The sequence below is a fragment of the Melopsittacus undulatus genome, chromosome 8, assembly GCF_012275295.1.
Source record: "Melopsittacus undulatus isolate bMelUnd1 chromosome 8, bMelUnd1.mat.Z, whole genome shotgun sequence".
Lineage (NCBI taxonomy): Eukaryota > Metazoa > Chordata > Aves > Psittaciformes > Psittaculidae > Melopsittacus > Melopsittacus undulatus.
The window spans coordinates 16,526,992-16,544,379 of NC_047534.1; the positions used below are offsets into that span (position 1 = coordinate 16,526,992).

At 49.1% G+C, this 17,388-nt stretch overlaps 2 protein-coding genes across 3 annotated transcripts in view; one reads left to right on the forward strand and one right to left on the reverse strand.

Moving 5' to 3' along the window:
• SNX29 (sorting nexin 29) overlaps positions 1–1,533 on the reverse strand; it is a 127,604-nt gene extending 126,071 nt beyond the window's left edge. The window contains exon 1 of the mRNA XM_005150769.3: positions 1,481–1,533. Within this exon, the coding sequence (XP_005150826.2) occupies positions 1,481–1,487 (7 nt within the window). The 5' untranslated portion in view covers positions 1,488–1,533. The remainder of the gene's footprint in view (positions 1–1,480) is intronic.
• Positions 1,534–1,846: 313 nt separating this feature from the next.
• On the forward strand, positions 1,847–12,784 carry DNAJA3 (DnaJ heat shock protein family (Hsp40) member A3). 2 transcript variants are annotated; one of them, XM_034065632.1, is made up of 12 exons: positions 1,847–2,025; positions 2,170–2,297; positions 2,374–2,457; positions 3,140–3,346; positions 4,418–4,570; positions 5,589–5,736; positions 6,533–6,597; positions 7,420–7,548; positions 7,988–8,103; positions 8,673–8,770; positions 10,868–10,984; positions 11,701–12,784. In XM_034065632.1, exons 1-11 carry the CDS (start codon positions 1,854–1,856, stop codon positions 10,969–10,971), a joined length of 1,404 nt encoding a protein of 467 aa, XP_033921523.1. In that variant the 5' UTR covers positions 1,847–1,853; the 3' UTR covers positions 10,972–10,984; positions 11,701–12,784. The 2 variants fall into 2 exon arrangements, with proteins under 2 accessions (XP_033921523.1, XP_033921524.1); XM_034065633.1 differs by lacking the exon at positions 10,868–10,984 and having other exon boundaries at positions 11,701–11,982.
• The last annotated feature ends 4,604 nt before the right edge of the window (positions 12,785–17,388 follow it).

Below are 17,388 nucleotides of genomic sequence, written 5' to 3' on the forward strand. Positions count from 1 at the left end.
CTTGCCTTTTGAGACACAGAACTCAAAGAGAACTCCCAAAGGTGAGTTTCCTACAGAGATTTTTTGATTTGCAGAAATTTGCACAAGGCTTCTCCCAAGCTGGGGCTTTTTCATATTAAAATGCTGACTCTTAAAACCTTCAACACTTAGGATTGAGTCTATTCCATTTCAAGATCTAAAATATCCAAGAGACTTTCTTTTCCCACGGTTTGAAAGATTTGACTGCTACTTTAATTTTTCACAATGCCAATTAACAGACTTCCCCACAACGATCTTTTCTTTTTCCTCCTCATCTTTTCTTCCATAAAAATCTTTCATTTTCATCTAACCACAAAGGTGAGAACACAAAAATACAGATTTAATACTTTCATTTTTGGTTTCACTTTCAGATATTCCTGTTACCTGTAAAACGTGCAGCATTCAGTTATGCCAGTTAACTCTTCTACTTTTTTTCTGACTGTCTTTGGCAAAAGATTTCACCACGTGTTAATTCAGGGTGGGAGACAAACATGCAACCTAATTTTGAGGTGCAGAGCATCATCAGCAAGTTCCATACCTGAACTTGTATAGCTAGACTCATGAAAGCATTTACTAAACACCTTCCTTCTTAAAAAATACCAAACAAATCCTTGCCAATGTATTTTAAGACATACTAAGTGCCTATTTCTATTTACAAGAAAATAATTATTACGATTTCTTCCTCCATCCCACCAATTAACTCGTTGTGCTGGCCCATTCAAGTGCTCTTCCTCCACTCCTGAAGCTTATGGGTCCTAATCATCATGCAAAGCTTCTCAGTATTTCCCCTCACAAACACCACAAAAGCCTCAGGATTCAGCACACACAACGCACTGCTTCACCCCAACGCAGAGGCCAGAAACGCACACATCCACTGCCGACTCAGGACTGAGTAGAGGAACAGCATCGATACATCCCAAGTACTAACCGGACCACATTTTCCACTAGTCCCGCTCCTGTCGTCTCTCACCGAGCGCATGTTAGGAAGTTTGTACTGGGTTTTGTTTCAGTTTTTAATTAATATTTTCTCATGGTAATTTCGTTTCTCAGGAGAATTTGCTACACCAGTAACCCCCGAGGCCAACATCACCCGTGCTGTGAGCCAGTGTCACCCTCAAGGGCAGGCTTTAGAGTTTAAAACGAGCTAAAACACCTCTTTAGGGTGGGCTAAGGCAGTCAGACGAGGAGCGGGGTGTGGTGGTGCCGGCAAGAACTGAGCCCTACTCCACGCTGCGGGGACAGAGAAGCCAAAGCCTCCCGCGTCCCGCCCCGACACAGCCCTACCGGGGACAAGGGAAGGGGGGAAAGGGGCCTCTTTCGGCGGAGGACAGCACCCAGCCAGCCTAGAGGCAGCGGAGAGGCAGGGAGCCCACGGGCAAGCTTTGCCCGCCCCAGACCCGACAGTGCCCCAGAGACCCGGCACCCGCACAGAGGGAGGCCCGCTGGAATCCCCCTCACTCACCACTCATGGCGACCGCGGGGCTGGTGCCCTCCGTCCACCGGATCCACTCTCTCCTCCCTCACAGCCTAAAGCCGGGCCGGGACAACACACAGACTCCGCCCCGGAACCCTGCTCCACTGCCCCGGAAGGTAAACACGGCTCCGCGGCGGACGGTGGAAAGCCGCCGGCAGCGTCCCAGCCGGGCCCTGACGGTGCCGCCTCCCTTCAGGGGCCGACGAGCGCAACCTCCTCCCTCGCCCCCCCCCCCGCCTCTCGCAGTTCCCGCGGCTCCCACCTCCGCGCATGTGCGGTGACGGGCTGGTGCCGGCTTCTCGGGAGCACTGCGCATGCGCGCCTCCGCCTCGTCGTCCGCCGCAGCGCGTGCTGGGCCAAGATGGCGGCCGGTACCTCCGCGCGGTGGCTGGGGGCGGCCGCCGCCGCCGCCGTCGTGAGGAGCCGCGGGCCGCGGGACCCCGGGCGGCTGCCACTCGTCTGGCTCCTGCGGGGGCTCCGCTCCACCCCACGGCCCGCTGCCCGCCGCCTCCTCCTGCCGCTCTGCGCCAAGGGTGAGTGCGGCCTCAGCGGCCCGGGGGCTGTCGCGGCGGGGCCGGCGCGGGCGCTGGGTCCGTTCTCCCGCCGTGGTCCCGCCTCTTGCTCTTCGCGGCCCCGGCCCAGCCCTCACCCGGCCCCTCTGCCCTCCTCTCCCGCAGGGACGAGCCGCGCCGCCGCCGCCGCCTTCCACAGCAGCGCCGCGACCCGCGCCAAGGAGGATTATTACCAAGTGCTGGGGGTGCCCCGCACCGCCACCCAGAAGGAGATCAAGAAGGCGTACTACCAGGTAAGTCCTGCCGCGGGAGCCTGCTGACTCAAATCTCGTGTGTCTTGTCTCTAATTCTTGTTTTCTTCGTGTTTAGCTGGCAAAGAAATACCACCCTGATACAAACAAGGATGACCCGAAAGCTAAAGAGAAGTTTGCTCAGTTGGCAGAAGCCTACGAGGTAATATCGAGGATTTTATTTGATGAAAAGGAGGAAAAGTTGGAGAGTAGATGGGGAAACAGTTTTGGTGTGCATTTCCTGTAAAACCGTGGCTGGATTTTGGTGTCTTGTATTTCAGGCTTGAGCACCTCTGTCCTAGCCCTGTCTCCATGAAATCCCTTAACGCGAATATCTGATTTAGTTGAGTATGATGGGGGCTCCTTCAGTTTGTGCTTTTTCATAGCAGTGGGTGACTGGCGTGGATGTCATGGTCACCCCTGTGGAATTATCAGTGTCTTTAATCAAACAAAACCCCTAGCTGTTTGACACAGCAGTTCTTTCCACTATTCTTCCCCAGCCCCTTCATCCTTGCTCTTCAGCTTGTTCTTGTGTCAGTTTTTGCCCTTTTGGATTTTCAGATCTAGCCCGCACTCACTAGCTTTCACCCAATACATTAATAATCAATGCTATAATGTCAGTTATATTTTTTTTATTATAAATCAGTAAAGTCTTGTCTCAGTCTGATGCTGAGCTGAGAGGCATCAGGGCAGAAGCAGCTTCTTGGTTCTTCATGTGCTCCTGGTCTAGCCCTCTCATGACAAGGTCTGAGAGCGTGAAGGCCTTGGGGCAGCGAGGTCAGGAGCCTTGGATTCTCCCAAGAGGGATCTGCAGTGTTGTGATGGCATCATTCTTTGCCTCCAAGGTGTTAAGTGATGAAGTGAAGCGGAAGCAGTACGATGCATATGGTACAGCCAGTTTTGACCCTGGAGCAACAGGTGCTGGTGCAGGGCGGCAGTACTGGAGCAGCGGTCCCTCCATCGATCCCGAGGAGCTCTTCAGGAAAATCTTTGGGGAGTTTTCGGGATCCCCTTTTGGCGATTTTCAGAATGTCTTTGACCAGCCACAGGAGGTATGAAATGAGTTTATTTGCTGAGTATTGAAAAGGAGAAATTAAAACCTCAGAAGCTGAAGAGAGACCTGTCACAGACCACTCCCAGAGCAAGCTTAAGCAAAGAATTGGTCTGGGAGCGTCAGCATGCAAGTATCCCATTGTTTGGTGGGGGAGTCACATATTTTGATAAGCTGTGTAGGTACGTTTTCCACACCTCCAAACAGAGTATTCTTTTCTGTACCTGAGCTACTCCATCTGGTGTTTCCTGACACCAGTTGGTGCTGCCAAACAATTCCAGTGTTGCAGAGGCATCTTTTCGGCTGTACAGTGATTTGTGCATGTCTGCTTTGATCTGTAATGCTAAAAACCACAAAATACCTTTTAGCTCTAAACCAAGCCTTCCAGCATTAGTTTTGGCTGCTTAATTGGCTTCATTTTGCAACCTAATTGGCTTAACTTTGCATTGGAGCCTGCAATAAAACCAAACCTGTGTCTTCTTCTTTGTACTGCAGCTTAGTGCTCTTTTAGGTGTTGACAGTTCATGTGCTGCCTTCAGAAATGTTTGGGACTTGCTTCACTAAAAATGACCTTTTAATTCTAAACAGAATTTCCTATTCTGTGCAGCCATCTTTGCTGATGACTTCCCTTGGGGAGTAAAGAGTTTATTGAGGAAGATTAGATGCTGGTTTTGTTGTTTAAAGCCTTCACTCTCACTTGTTGCTGAATTCCCATCAAATAAAACCTTTAGAAATAGTAAGGGTTTTCCTGAGAGCAGAATAACACTTCTACTTTTACTTCCTTTTCTATTTTTAAATTGCATTTCTGCTATACAATTGCTCGTCAGACTGGTGTAGCCATCATTCCTATAATGTCTGCTACCCTTCTGTACCCTTTTCATATCTGTGAGACAGATTATTGCTTCCTCAAATGAGGTAAACCCTCAAATGAGTTGTGTGTCCACCTGTTTCTTCCCGCTGTCTGTTACCTGAGTGTATTTTGAGCATGATTCGTTTGGCCTAAACCAATTTCAGTCTGCTTAAAACCCCACCACACACCAGTTGTAGATCAGTGTCTGTGTTTCCTGTACAGTATATCATGGAACTGACATTCACCCAAGCTGCAAAAGGTGTTAACAAGGAGATTGTGGTGAACATCAATGACTCCTGTGAGCGATGCCATGGGAAAGGACACGAACCTGGTACCAAAGCTCAGCGCTGTCACTACTGCAATGGCACTGGCATGGTAAGTACTTCTTAAGACATGAATTATGCTGTGGTTTTCCTTCTGGGGACAGGTCAGTCTCTTCCACAGTGAAAAATTCTCACTACAGTCATGAGGTTGTCTTGGACAAAGCCAGATTAATGTGGATTTGATGTTAATAGGCACTGGGAAGATCTGCTTTGTGTTAAAGCAGAGTTCTGCCCAGCTAACAGCACTAGGTGTTAAGGCTACATCATCTGGTATCACACATCCAGCAAACCGTATTACAGAATTAGCAGTTCTGAAATTACTTAATATTTATGTAATCCAATGATTCTGAAATTATTTGGACATTAAATGGGAAACTGAGAGGTTGAGGAGGGAGGAAGGTGATGGTTACCTCAGGGTAATTGTGATTCACGTTACTTATGCTAAGTAATGATCAAGCTTCAGTCTTTCAAATTCCACACACTGGCACTGGCAGTGACTCTGTGACCAGAATACCTTTGCTCACAGAGCAATTGTAGCTGGTCAGAGGAGGCTGAAAGCTCTTCCCACTGTTTCTTCGTGTGCTCCAGTCTGATGGGTAGCTTTCACAGTGCAGTCCGTAGCTTAGTGTCCATAACGTTTTCATGGTCACTGGCAATAATTCGTGCAAGTGGATTGTCCTTGGATTCCTCAGAATACAGAAACTTGTAGTTGCCTGTGAAATAGTGCTGTCAGGAGCACTGGTCCTTCTGGCACATTAAAGCTTAGAGACGTTAAGTGTGTTTCCCTTCCCTTCGCCATGAGGCACTTGCTCATAGTAGTGATGGTTTTCAGTGGAGATCAGAATACAACAGCAATTGGATCTGCTGCAGGTTCTCAAAAACACCGACCTCTTTGGGTCTCTGTCCTGCTTTTCTGCTCCACCCCTTGCGGAAGGATGTCACTGCTGTCAGGTTGCATGTACGATTAGGAGAACTTGGATGTTCCAGGCCTGGCACTGGCAGTGTATTGTGGAAGTGAAAAATACCATCTGGGTACTAAATATTTGTACAATCTGTGTTTTCTTCACCAGGAAACGATAAACACTGGCCCTTTTGTAATGCGATCTACCTGCCGACGGTGCGGCGGTCGCGGTTCCATCATAACCACACCATGTTTAGTATGTCGAGGAACGGGGCAAACCAAACAGAAGAAGACAGTGATGGTCCCTGTGCCAGCTGGTTAGTGTTGTGCTTGTGCACTGCTCTCTGTTAACTAACTAATTATTTGCTTCCAGTTGGCCAAGAGCAAGGCACTTGCCTGCAAAGCTTGGCTGGTCCCTGCTAGAGCAGTGGGAGAAGATTTCCTGCAACAAAGTTATCTAAGGAGCAGAGAAGGTTGATAACTTGGCAGCTGAAAGGGCTGATGATGAGATGAACTTTATGGCCATGGATATAAATGTTTGCTTTGCCCTTCCTGAGGCAAAGGTTTTTTTTTTTTTGCACAGGTCCTTCTAGGCGGGTTTTGAAGAGTGAAACTCTCAAAAGGTTTCATTTCTTGGGTCTTTCATTTGTCCTTTGAAGCATGGGGAGAGGGTGAGAATCTTGAAAGCCTTAGCTTGGCTTAGGAAGGTGTTCTGATGTTCTTCCTCACCAAAGAGTGGGGCTGAAGACTTGGTTCTCCAAGACCACACTGAGTGTGCAGCCTATAATTTTCCTGCAGCTCATGGAGGCTGCCATACTCTTTAATCTGGTGCATTTCCCTCAAGAATTCTGTAGGGGTTGAAATAAGGAACCTGCTTGGGGTGTAGCAATTGTTGGGGATATAAATATGTGCTGACATCTCCTTCCTTGGACCACAACTGTTGGGCTCTTATTAGAGTGTTACTGTGCTGCTTGCTGGTAGGTCGTGTGCCTTGTGCTGGAGGTATGGGTGCTCCTGTCATGGCTGCCTTTTGGGGATCCAAGAGTTGTAGGTACACATGTAACACATGGATTGTAACATAAGGTAACATTCCCTTTTCTTTCCTGATTGCAGGCGTTGAGGATGGGCAGACAGTGCGGATGCCCGTGGGGAAGAAAGAAATCTTCATTACTTTCAGGGTACGTATCATCAGCTATTTTCGTTATTAAGCTGATTGCCTGTTCTCTTCACAACTGTCTAAATGGGGTGTGGAGGAGGAAGAGTGAGTGATGCTTTGAAACAGCTGAAGTAACATGATCCACGTGAACTTCCTGAGATAGCAGATCTGCATTGTAACCAGTGGTGGGGCGTTCAGTCTGCTTGTGGAGAGTTGTGCTGTTTGTTCCAGGACAAGGCCCTTACAGTATCAGGCATCAGAATGCAGGGTAGATTCCTGATGCCTTGGGTCTTTGACTTGGCAATGTGCAGGAGCTGACTGCTCGCAGGGCTGGGAGTACTGAGGAGAGCTGCAGGAATGCCCATGAGAGGCATTTGCACATGTTCTGTACCTAGGGCCCTGTTCTTCTGTTCATGTCCTGTCACTGCAACTCTGTTGGAGAAATTTTTTTTCAGCGCCTTTTCAGTGATGCTGGAGGATTTAATTCTCTTCCAGCTTGTGAGGCCACTTCAGAGGTGCTTGCGTCCCTCTTCTCTTCCAGCTCTCCCCTGTTCAGGTACTGGACAAGGCAGTGTCTTCTTGGTCTCCACAGAATCATACTGGCACTGATAATTTAACAACAGGATTAGGGGAGGGAATTGCTGAACTAGGAAGCAGGCACCCCCCTAAGCCTCTGACTAGTCATGGCTATGTGAGTCTAAAAGACTGAACATTAACTTACACTTCTGAGCTGGGTCTGACTGCAGTGTTCTGGCATGTTTCCTTCAGAGAACCTTCAAAGCAGTTTACTATGAGGACTTGGTGATGGTGTGCTCACTTCTCTTTGGAACTGCCTGCCTTTTAGGTTCAGAAAAGTTCTGTGTTCAGAAGAAACGGAGCAGATATCCATTCAGATCTCCTCATTTCAGTAGCGCAGGCTGTGCTGGGAGGTACAGCCAGATGTCAAGGCTTGTATGAGACAATCAATATCACAGTAAGTACCTTTATGTGGAAGAGCTTGGGCATAAATTGATGTGGGACAGCAGAGACTCTTCCTTTGTTGCAGAGGTGTACAGATGTCCTAAGTCTGCCAGTGTCACGTTTCAGACTTGGTCAGGATTGAGTGTTAGGTAGTGTGTGACCTGCTTGCTCACACATCCTTTCTGTGGTAGGAAGAGGGAGAGGAAGAGCTGGCTGAACAAATCCCAGCCAAGGTCTACAGGCCGTGCAAGGTTCTTTACTCATTCCTTCAAAAGCTTTTCGGTCATTGCAGTCTTGCCTTCTGAATGTGTCCAGATGCATGAATGTACCAGATCTCTCCTGTGCAGCTTTGAAGCTTGCTGGAGCAACAGCTTGTTTTTATAGACATGTAATGCAATTACTATGGAAATGGTTAAACTGGAGTAATAAATATGACACCTCTGTGTTCACAGATACCCCCTGGTATTCAGCCAGACCAGAGAATTCGAATGAGTGGGAAAGGCATTCCCAAGGTTAACAGTTACGGCTATGGAGACCACTACATTCACATAAAGATAAAAGTTCCTCAGTAAGTAGAGCTAATACAAGTTTCTGTGAAGTCTTGAACTTTTTGCAAGAAAAAAAAAACCAAACAAAAAAACAAAACATTGCCCAGAAAGTTTTTGTCAAAATTGCTGCTTTGTCAAGGTCCTGGGAATTCTAATGTGAGGTAGACTTTGGGGGTTTTTTAATAATACCATTTTGCAACCCAGCTCTAAAAATCCTGTACCCTGGAAATGCAGAAGTATACCCTTGGCTCCTGTGGTGAAGGAAACGGTTCACCTTACCTTGCTGCATGTGGAGTTCATTCCTGAGCCCTCCCCACCACATGTGTGTTCTGTTGCAGCTCCACTTCTCGGCACTTGGGTATACTTTGATTTTTCACTGTAGTTTGATGAAAGGCAGTGGCTCATCTCTTCCATTCTTACTCTGACTAGATCATTAAGAGCTCTGTAGGGATTCACAGTGTATGTCAGGTGTACTCCTCTTGTACTTCCAGTAGCTGCCCCTCATGTGCGCTGCTGGAGAAGGTTAAGAAGAGCTCTAGATACATTTGTCCCTAAAGACAGCCGTAACCATTCTATGTTGGACCTGCAGGAGGCTGACAGATCGCCAGCGAGCCTTAATGATGAGCTATGCCGAGGACGAGGCAGATGTGGAGGGCACAGTGAATGGGGTCACAAACACAGCGTCAGGTGAGTGGTGCCAGTTGGTGCTCCTCCTTGAGGAGCTGGTGTGGGAGTGCAGAGTGCTTCTGGTGGGTTCCTGGGGAAGAAAGTGAGTCAGGGTAACCTTGAGACTGCATCAGTAAAAACTGCTGAGCACATTTGGAAATGGTTTCAGTTTGATGTGACACAAAACAAGGAGATTCCCTCTTTTAAGAAAGCATTACTCAAATACTTCCTGGACAAATCTGTGTCTGAAGAGAGACACAGATTGAGATACTCAAGGGTCCTGATGAGTTGTGGAGTCTCAACTGCAGTGATGATTGCCTGCTTCGGCTCCTGGGCCAGAAGTAACTTGTCTTAGTAGCACAGGTAGGAAAAGAGAACATTCTTCAGGACAGTTTTGTGTGTGGTATGGTTTAGTGTGAGGTGTCCCTGCCCATGGCAGGGGGGTTGGAACTAGATGATCTTAAGGTCCTTTCAAACCTCAACTGTTCTATGATTCTATGATTGGCTCCAGTCAGTAGACAGGGTCTAGCATGATGGAAGGGAGCAAATCATCTGGGAGCATTGTGAAGCTGCTTTCATCTCAGATTAAAAGTTTTGATTCAGCCATTGTGTCTTGAACGTCAGGGGTGAGATATCTGGCATCTGTAGCAGCTAAAAACAAAACATGGTAAAATAGTAAGACAAGAGCTTTGTCTTTCATTACTGGAAAGCAGTTTTTTCTTCGCTTATATTGGAACATTGAACTTTAGAAAGTCCGTTGGATTTCTTTCTGTGCTTCAAACCAAAAAGGGTATTTATGACTGCGTAAAGGCACAGGCAAGAGCCTTTCAGGAGCTGCCAGATGATCCCAGGAACATGGGTCCTCTCTACTACATGTGCCAAAGCCTGACAACTAAAGGCTGAAGTTCAGGACATTAGAAGGCAGTATCTGCTAAACACTTACTGATGTGATGTTTCATATTGCTTTCATAACAAGAAGTTAGGTCTTTTCTACTGAGGGTAAGCATTAAAGGTCAGCCTCAGGGTGGGGGGAGGAGGGGGGAAGGTGAGAGATATCCAAGCACAACACTTCCAGCTTTCTAAAGGCATTTATGTGCCAAAGGGGGAAAAATGCTCTCCAGATTTCCTTTTTAAACAGCAAACCTGCCCATTTTTACCACATTTAAGCAGCAAGGTGGATTAAAAACACTGCCAGCAGTTTGTGGTACACAGACAGGCTGGTGCTGAAAGCATGTTCTTGCTCTACACAACAGAAATGCCCCAAGTGGATGGATGGAGGCTTGTTCTGCCACTGGCCTCAGTATTTCATAGCATTGCATCAGTCTGAGCTCTGCAGTTAGCTGTGGGAGGATGGGAAGGATTGGACTTTGTGTTCTCTCTGCACAGAGAAAGCTTGAGGAGGATTTAGGGGTCTTGTTATGGACAGTTTTGCCACAGAAAAAGCAGATTAGCCAAGAGGTCTCCTTCTTGCTCTGGACGCTTCTCAAGGGACAAACAATTTCTTGAGACCTGTTTATTCAGGAAAATTATGTTCGCTGCTGCCAGGAAGATTCCTTATCCAGACACTTGATCTGAAATACTTGCAGCCTTTTTCACTCTAGCCCAAGTTAATTTTCTCCTTGTTTGTCAGAGCATTGCTTGTTATTACATGAAGCAGGCTCCCTGTATGGTTTGGCACTGTTTTGTTCTCAAGGGTCACAACACAACCATGAAACACGAAGAGATTGTTCCAGGAACTGCCAATACAGCTTTTCTTCCCTGTAAAGTGATGGCTGGCTGTGGACAAGTTAACAACCTGATTTTAATGGCAGGCTCTCAGTTCAAGTGCTCATTTCTAAAGCCTGTGGGGTCTCTGACTTGATAGTGCAGCAGAATTCCCCCAACAGTTGGAAGCTGGGGAGAAGGCAAGGGAACACTGTTACCTGAGCTCACAGTCACCTTTTCCACTTCTTGGTGTCCAGGCTCTCCAGCACTTTCACTCCTACTGCAGCCCTGTCCTCGAGGACACAGCTGCCTTGACTTGACCATTCCCTGTTTAGAATAACCCTCTTGCTTTGTCCTGAGTTGGCTGCTGGTGGGAGATGTATCTGACTGCAGCCCTTTGCTGTTTGTGTCCAGGTGGCAGGGCCACGGCTAGCGCTGACGCAGGCGGGGATAGGCCTGAGGCTGAGGAGAACAAGGAGGGATTCCTTTCCAAACTTAAGAAAATGTTTAGCTCCTGACACCCCATCCGAGGTAGGAGGCCTCTTGTGTTTTATTGTCGACTTCCACCCACCACCACTAAGCAGAACTTGCACTTGGGAGGTAGAAGCAGCAAAAGCAGAGCATTGCTTCTCACTTAGCCTCAGGCCTTCCAGCCACTTGTGTGAAAAGCTGTAGCTGTCCCCTGAGACCTGGAGCAAAAAGCCAGGGACTAAAGCAAACATGCTGGGTGCATCTTCAGGGAGGCTGCTGGTCTCCCCTGCAGCTCTGCTTCCTCATCCACTCAGTAGCTGTACTCAGTTCAAAGTACTGAGGGTGTTCCTGTTAGCTAGAATGGGCTGTTCTATCACTGCAGAGCCCAAGCTTGCTGACAGGTGCAGGGGTCCTGCAGAGCCTTTGGTGCTGGAGTGCTTGGGCTGGACTCCCCCTGCCACAGGCTTACAGCACCAGTCTTTATCACAAAGCACGTTCAGACTCCTGCCACACAAATGAGTACAGTGTTACATGTCAGGGTGCCAGTTAGTGGGTGTTGGTCTGCTGTGAAGGAGCACTGCATGCTTGGAATCATTCTTGACAGACACCAGTGTCTTGGATTCCAGGGGCTCAGCTTCCTGGCACTGCAGGCTTCAAATGTGTGTGTTATGTGTGGTGACAGCATGATGGGTCAGGCAGGAGGTGTGCTCACAATGTGGGCTGCAGGGGCTGATGTGCTCAGGAAACGCTGAACTTCTCTCTTGCTTCAACCACAGGGAAGCGTTCTACTGGAAGCTAAGAGCCAGCAGCAAATCATCTTTGCAGTTGGGGATGAGTCCTTCTGGCAGTGGGCTCTGGAGAGCAAAGGATGTCAGTGGCATAGTGAAAATCCCAGCTGGACAGGTGACACACCACTGAGGCACCAACAGCCATTGTGATAGAAAACCCACCCAGCATCCCAGGACATGGTAACGAAGGAAAATACAGCTTTGCCGAAATGCAGCGCTCTCTCTGAGGTTGCTCCACAGTCCCCACTGCTGCTGGAAGCTTGTCTGGTAAAAATTAACATTGAAATATTATTTAGAATCCAAACCAGTGGAAATGTGAAAAAAAATTGTGTCCTTCCTGCAGAGAGCAGAGCAGTTTGCTGTAGGGAGCCCTGGATGGCTGCTGCTCACTCAGGTGCCCTGCTGAATGCTCCACTTGTTTGAAGAGCTTAGTGCTACTTCTCCCAGGAGACTGGTGGGTCAGCAAGGTTTAATCCTGTCTTCATGACAACCTTCCTTCTTGTCTCACACAGCTCTTGGAGCAGGATATCCCTGGGGCTGGTCGGAGCATTGCTTCCCTAACTCCCTCAGCAGCTGGGGAGGGGGTTTGTTCTGCTGGTTTCCTGAACAAAGAGTGGGGATGGAATCTGCCCTTTGTCTCAGGTTCCCTCCTTCAGTAACTAAAGTACTACACAACTGCTGTTGCTTCTGAAAACGTGCGAGTTTGTCACTGAGCCCTTTGCCAGTCTGGGACAAAGTCTTTTATTACATTAGCACAACCTCCATAACATAAATGATTGGTCAAAGAGTCGTTGTTCCTACGTGTGTGAGAATGCAAGTGAAGTGGATTGCTCCTTCCAGGTGGTGGAGCTCGTGCAGTGAGTGTTTTCGTGGTTGCTGTAGCTCGCTGTTGTTAGTTACACCCTGCAGCTACCACCAGCCCACATACTAATCGACCACTTAAAGACATGTCATAGTCTTGCCCATCTTAATTTGCTGAAATAAAGCACGCGTTGCCTCCTGATGAAACTGTCTGTAAAGTGATTCTGTATCCATGTAAATAAGATTGACTTCATAAAGATATTTAACACCTTTTGTGCCTTGCTGCCTTGTCTGCTCCTCCAACCTTGTCTTCACCCCCTTCCCTCTGCCAGGAACAGGAAAGGTCTCCTCTTGAACAGGAGTGTGGAGGGCTCAGTGTCCTGAGCCCTTCTCTGGTAGTTGTTACTGACTGTAAGCACAAGCAAAGACTGCCAAGGCCAGAGCTCTGGTCTAGCAGTACCTTCAGTATGGGCCGGGGGAAGGAGAGGATTGTCAAAACTGCTTTTTAAGTTAGTCTTAAGTCATAGAGTTGGAGAATGTTTTACTCAACTCATGGAGGCTCTAGGAGCCCAAAGGCCAGGCCAGAGCTGGGAGTTGTTCTGCTGACAGGTACACCACAAAGTGACTACACACTAGCTGTATAATATGCAGAGTTCATTAAACAAGCACACTAAAGCCAATAAGCACACTAAAAGCAAACACACTAATGTGAATTAGGTAAATATCTCTCTATATAGTGAAAAAGTACAGTAAGGCAAATCAGAGATATGTAAGTACCAAAGAAAGTTAGCAATGCATTAGATCATTACTGTATAGAGAGAATAGACCAATTGCCACTAAATCATCATGCAGGCCCACACTTCCAGCTGGAAAACCCCACTGCAGCTGATGCCAGGAGCCTCAGGTAACTGGGAAAAGTTCTGCACATTACATCCACCCATAGGTGAGGCTTCTCTCATGGCCACAAAAGGATCCCACTTTTATACCCTTAGAAAAAAAAAAACAGTTTTATGCCAGATCTCTAATTGTTTACTCATGGAACTGTGCAGTTTTTCATGATCTCACTGTTGTCCACTCTGAGCATTGATCAGGCACCCCAGTGCAGCCAAGTATGAAGGTCATAGAGCAGCTGCACACCTAGGTTTTCCTGTCTCTTTCCAACAGTCAAGATGAACACAAATATATTCTGTCAAATACACTGTGGCAAACAACATCCTTTGTTATGGTTCTCAGTCATGAGAGGGAATCAGCTCCCAGCTAGGTTCCCATCCATTACAGCTGTCTGGCTGGAGGAGCTGGGCTCAGCTACGATGTTACCTGGTGCAGGATGTTACTGTGCATTCCCCCTTCCAGGGCAGTGCTCTGCCTGGCCAGGTGTGCTGCACTGCCTGAGCCTGCTCTATGGAGAAACAAACCCCAGTGTTTGCCTTCTGGGGAAGAGGGTGATCCTGGGAAAAAAGCTGCCACCACCATCTTACCACAGTGAAAACAGCCAGAGTCACTGAGCAGCCGCCTCCCAAAGGCAGCGTGCAGCAGTAGCACTTCTTACCTGCCTGCGGCTGCACAGCCTGTTCTCTTGTCCCAGGTACACTGCTCTGAACAGTCTTGTGGTTTAAACCCAGACAGCAACCCAGCACCAGCAGCCACTTGCTCAGCCCCATGTGCTCCCTCCCTGCATGAGATGGGGAGGAGAATCGAAAATATAAAACCTGCAGGTTGAGATAAGAACATTTTAATAACGAAAGTACAATGTAACAACAAGGAGAGAGGTACAAACCTAAAGGGGAAAAGGAAAGGCAAAAATACCTCCCCAGAAGTAACTTGTACTCATGAACATGGGTAACACCCCACAGTGTAACTTGCACCCAGGAGAATTACATGACTGCAGGCAGTGACAGGGCTGGCTCAGCCCCAGGAAGGCTCTGTGGAGCCAAGTCTCACTCCTGCTACTCTGACTCCTGGGCCGTGCTCTCTGGCTGAGGAACAAGGAACACATTCTGGCTTTGCAAGGCCTGGGACCTGATTTGTTTGTGACTGGGACTTTTCTGGACTGGCCACTTGAACCATGAGGGCTGGGAAGGCTGCACCAAGAGCTGTCCCATGACTCCCACCCTGAGTGTGGCTGTCCCTTGACCCCTTGCCCCCAGGCCATTCACATGTGATCCTAGTTAAAGCAAGCTGTGGTATCTGTGTGATTGCCTTTTCTATGCTGCAGTGCTCCCAGCAGTTGGCACCTGCCAAGGTCAGCTCCAGTGACATCATCCTGATCTGCCTTCACAACCTCAGCTTCTCTCTGCATTAGCTCCTCAGTCTCCTTCATGGTGCTCCCTGTCACCAAGCAGACCATCTTCTGTCAGAGCCCGAGCCACAAGTAGCCTCAGCCCCTGTAGGTGCAAATCTGTTTAGAGCCCTGGCTTCCCACAGGGCCCTGATAAAAGAAGCTGGGGCGAGCCAGGGCTTGTGATGGAGCTGCTGGATCCCACGCTCTTCCCATGAGACAAGCACCAACTCCTCCCAACCCATCCTGAGGCCGGCCCCACCACCTGCTCCCTGTGCTGCTGCTCCAGCTGGGCAGGTGCTTCCCAGCCCCTGTTGCTGCAGGGGCCCAAGCACTTGTTCCCCACCACAGCAGAGCAGGAGGCTGTGGCACAGGCACAGATAAACTTGCCTTGGTTTGAATCAGCTCAGCTGGACCTGACTGTTGCAGCAGGGGGGTTGTGGGTCCTCCAGTAATGGGCTTCCTGGCTGTGACCCTGCCCCTCTGGAGATGGATCCCCAAGGAAATGGCTTCTTGTGAGGCTGAGCTCCCGGACTGGTCACAGATCACCCTCTGGCCACCTGGGAAATCTGGGGTTGGATCAGCAGCCCAGGTAACACATGACAGATGTGTGATACACAGCTGCAAAGAAGTAACTGAGATGTATTAATTAACATAAATGAGTAATTGTGAAAGCAGCAGGTACAGCCCTGACTGAGGCTTCTGCACAGTCATTTCTGCTGTGAGGGATTTTGCACTACAGCTTACCGGGAAGGGGGAGCTGATGGGACATCCCAGATGTCTCCTCCTGAAACACATCTCCCAACAGGGCAGGAGATTACCACAGACCAGATGCTTGGGAGAGGAAATGTTTTAAACCCCACGCCGATGCTGCCCTAGGACTGGCAGGGAGCATGGCTCATGCCTGGCACAATCCCTGGGCACAGCCCAGAGTGGTGGCTGGAGTTGAGACTGCTGCTTGCCCACCCTGACCCACACCAGCTCTCCACCATCAGCTGTCATTGCCTACACTACCATCTCATCTCTGCCATCACAGATTGGTTTAGGTTGAAAGGGACCTTAAAGCTCATCCAGTTCCAAATACCTGCCACAGGCAGGGACACCTCCCACTAGATCATCTCTGCCATTGCCTCATCTCCACCATCTCCATCATCTCTACCATCATCGCATCTCCACCATCAGCCATCAACCACCTCTCAGCTAGGTTTGATGAAGGGAAAAATGTGTAATTATAGATTTAGATGCAGCTTAGGGCTACCTTCTAGACATAGCCAGACCCCACCAGAGCAGGTTTCCCAACAGGATGTACTATTTTCATCTGTTTTCATCACTTTGCTCTCACTCTGACCTCTCCCAAACCACCCCAGCAGCAGGCACTTTTGGCCCAACAAACAAGTCACTGGACATAAAGCAGGCAGCAACCCCCACCATGGTGTGTGATTATCCCATTATTCCCACAAGATGTGCTTCCCCCCCCCATTCCTTGGACACTGCCACTCTGCCCCGGGACTCAGGGAAAGCAGAGCTGCACACCATGGGTCGCAGTGCTGCGGTGCCACCCTGCCCACCCGCCTCCAGCTCAGCATCTCAGAACCAGCAGGATTTGCCTAAATGTCAGCAAAACCTGGGCTAGGATTTACAGATGAAGGGGTTTGTAGAACAAAAATGCAAACTATTGGTCAACAGCACTTGCCTGAGCAGAGCTGGGGAGGGGAGATCCTGCTGGTCCCAATGGTGTGGTGGCTCTGGCTCCTCAGGTGGGACACAGTGCTCCTTTGTGTGATGTGATCCATCTCCTCAGAACAAACTCCTAATTCAAGAAGGAATTCAGCACTGGCGGAACAATGACTCTGAAGGGAAGTTCACTCCCAGCCTTTTATTCTGCTCTTTCAAGGTACAACTTGAATTTAGCTGTGGAAATGTTTCCATGCATGGCCCAGTGAAGGGCAGAGCTGCCGCAACACCAGCCCCTGCCATGGCACTGGCCATGAGGGGGTTATGTAGCAAAACCTTCAGCTCTCCCAGGCCGGGAGAGCTCCTGCTTTCTGTTCAAGGGAATTCATTGTAATCTGGATCCTGTTGATCCTGATGTTGTGGCTCTTTGGAGAAAGCAGCCGTGGCTGGGAAGTGGCCATGCACAGAGCACCCCAGCAGGACAGACCCCAGGGCTCAGAGAGGATACAGGCAGTTCCTGGGCTGCTGCTTTTCAGCAGATAGATAGCTGCATCGATTTGCATAGCAGCAGCACTGTGCTGACAGGAAGGAAGGCTGAGCGAGACCCACAGTGCAGGAAGGGGTGAGGAGCAAACTGAGAGAGAGAAAAAGCCACCAGGCTGAACCGCAGCTGGTGGCGGGTGTCTGGGGAAGCCGGACCCACCTTCCCCTGATGCTACCCTGAACATCACCCTGGCCACCAGGTCCCATCACATCCACAGGTCCTGCAGGAGCAGGAGCCACCAACCAGAGGGGTCCATTTTCTACCTTGAACTTGAGCATCCTGGTGAGGAGGAAGCAAAGCTCTGGGGATAAAGGGCTGAGTAGTGGCACAGAGGGGCTGCATCCTCCCACCGTGCTGAAGATGCCTTCCCTGCTCTCCT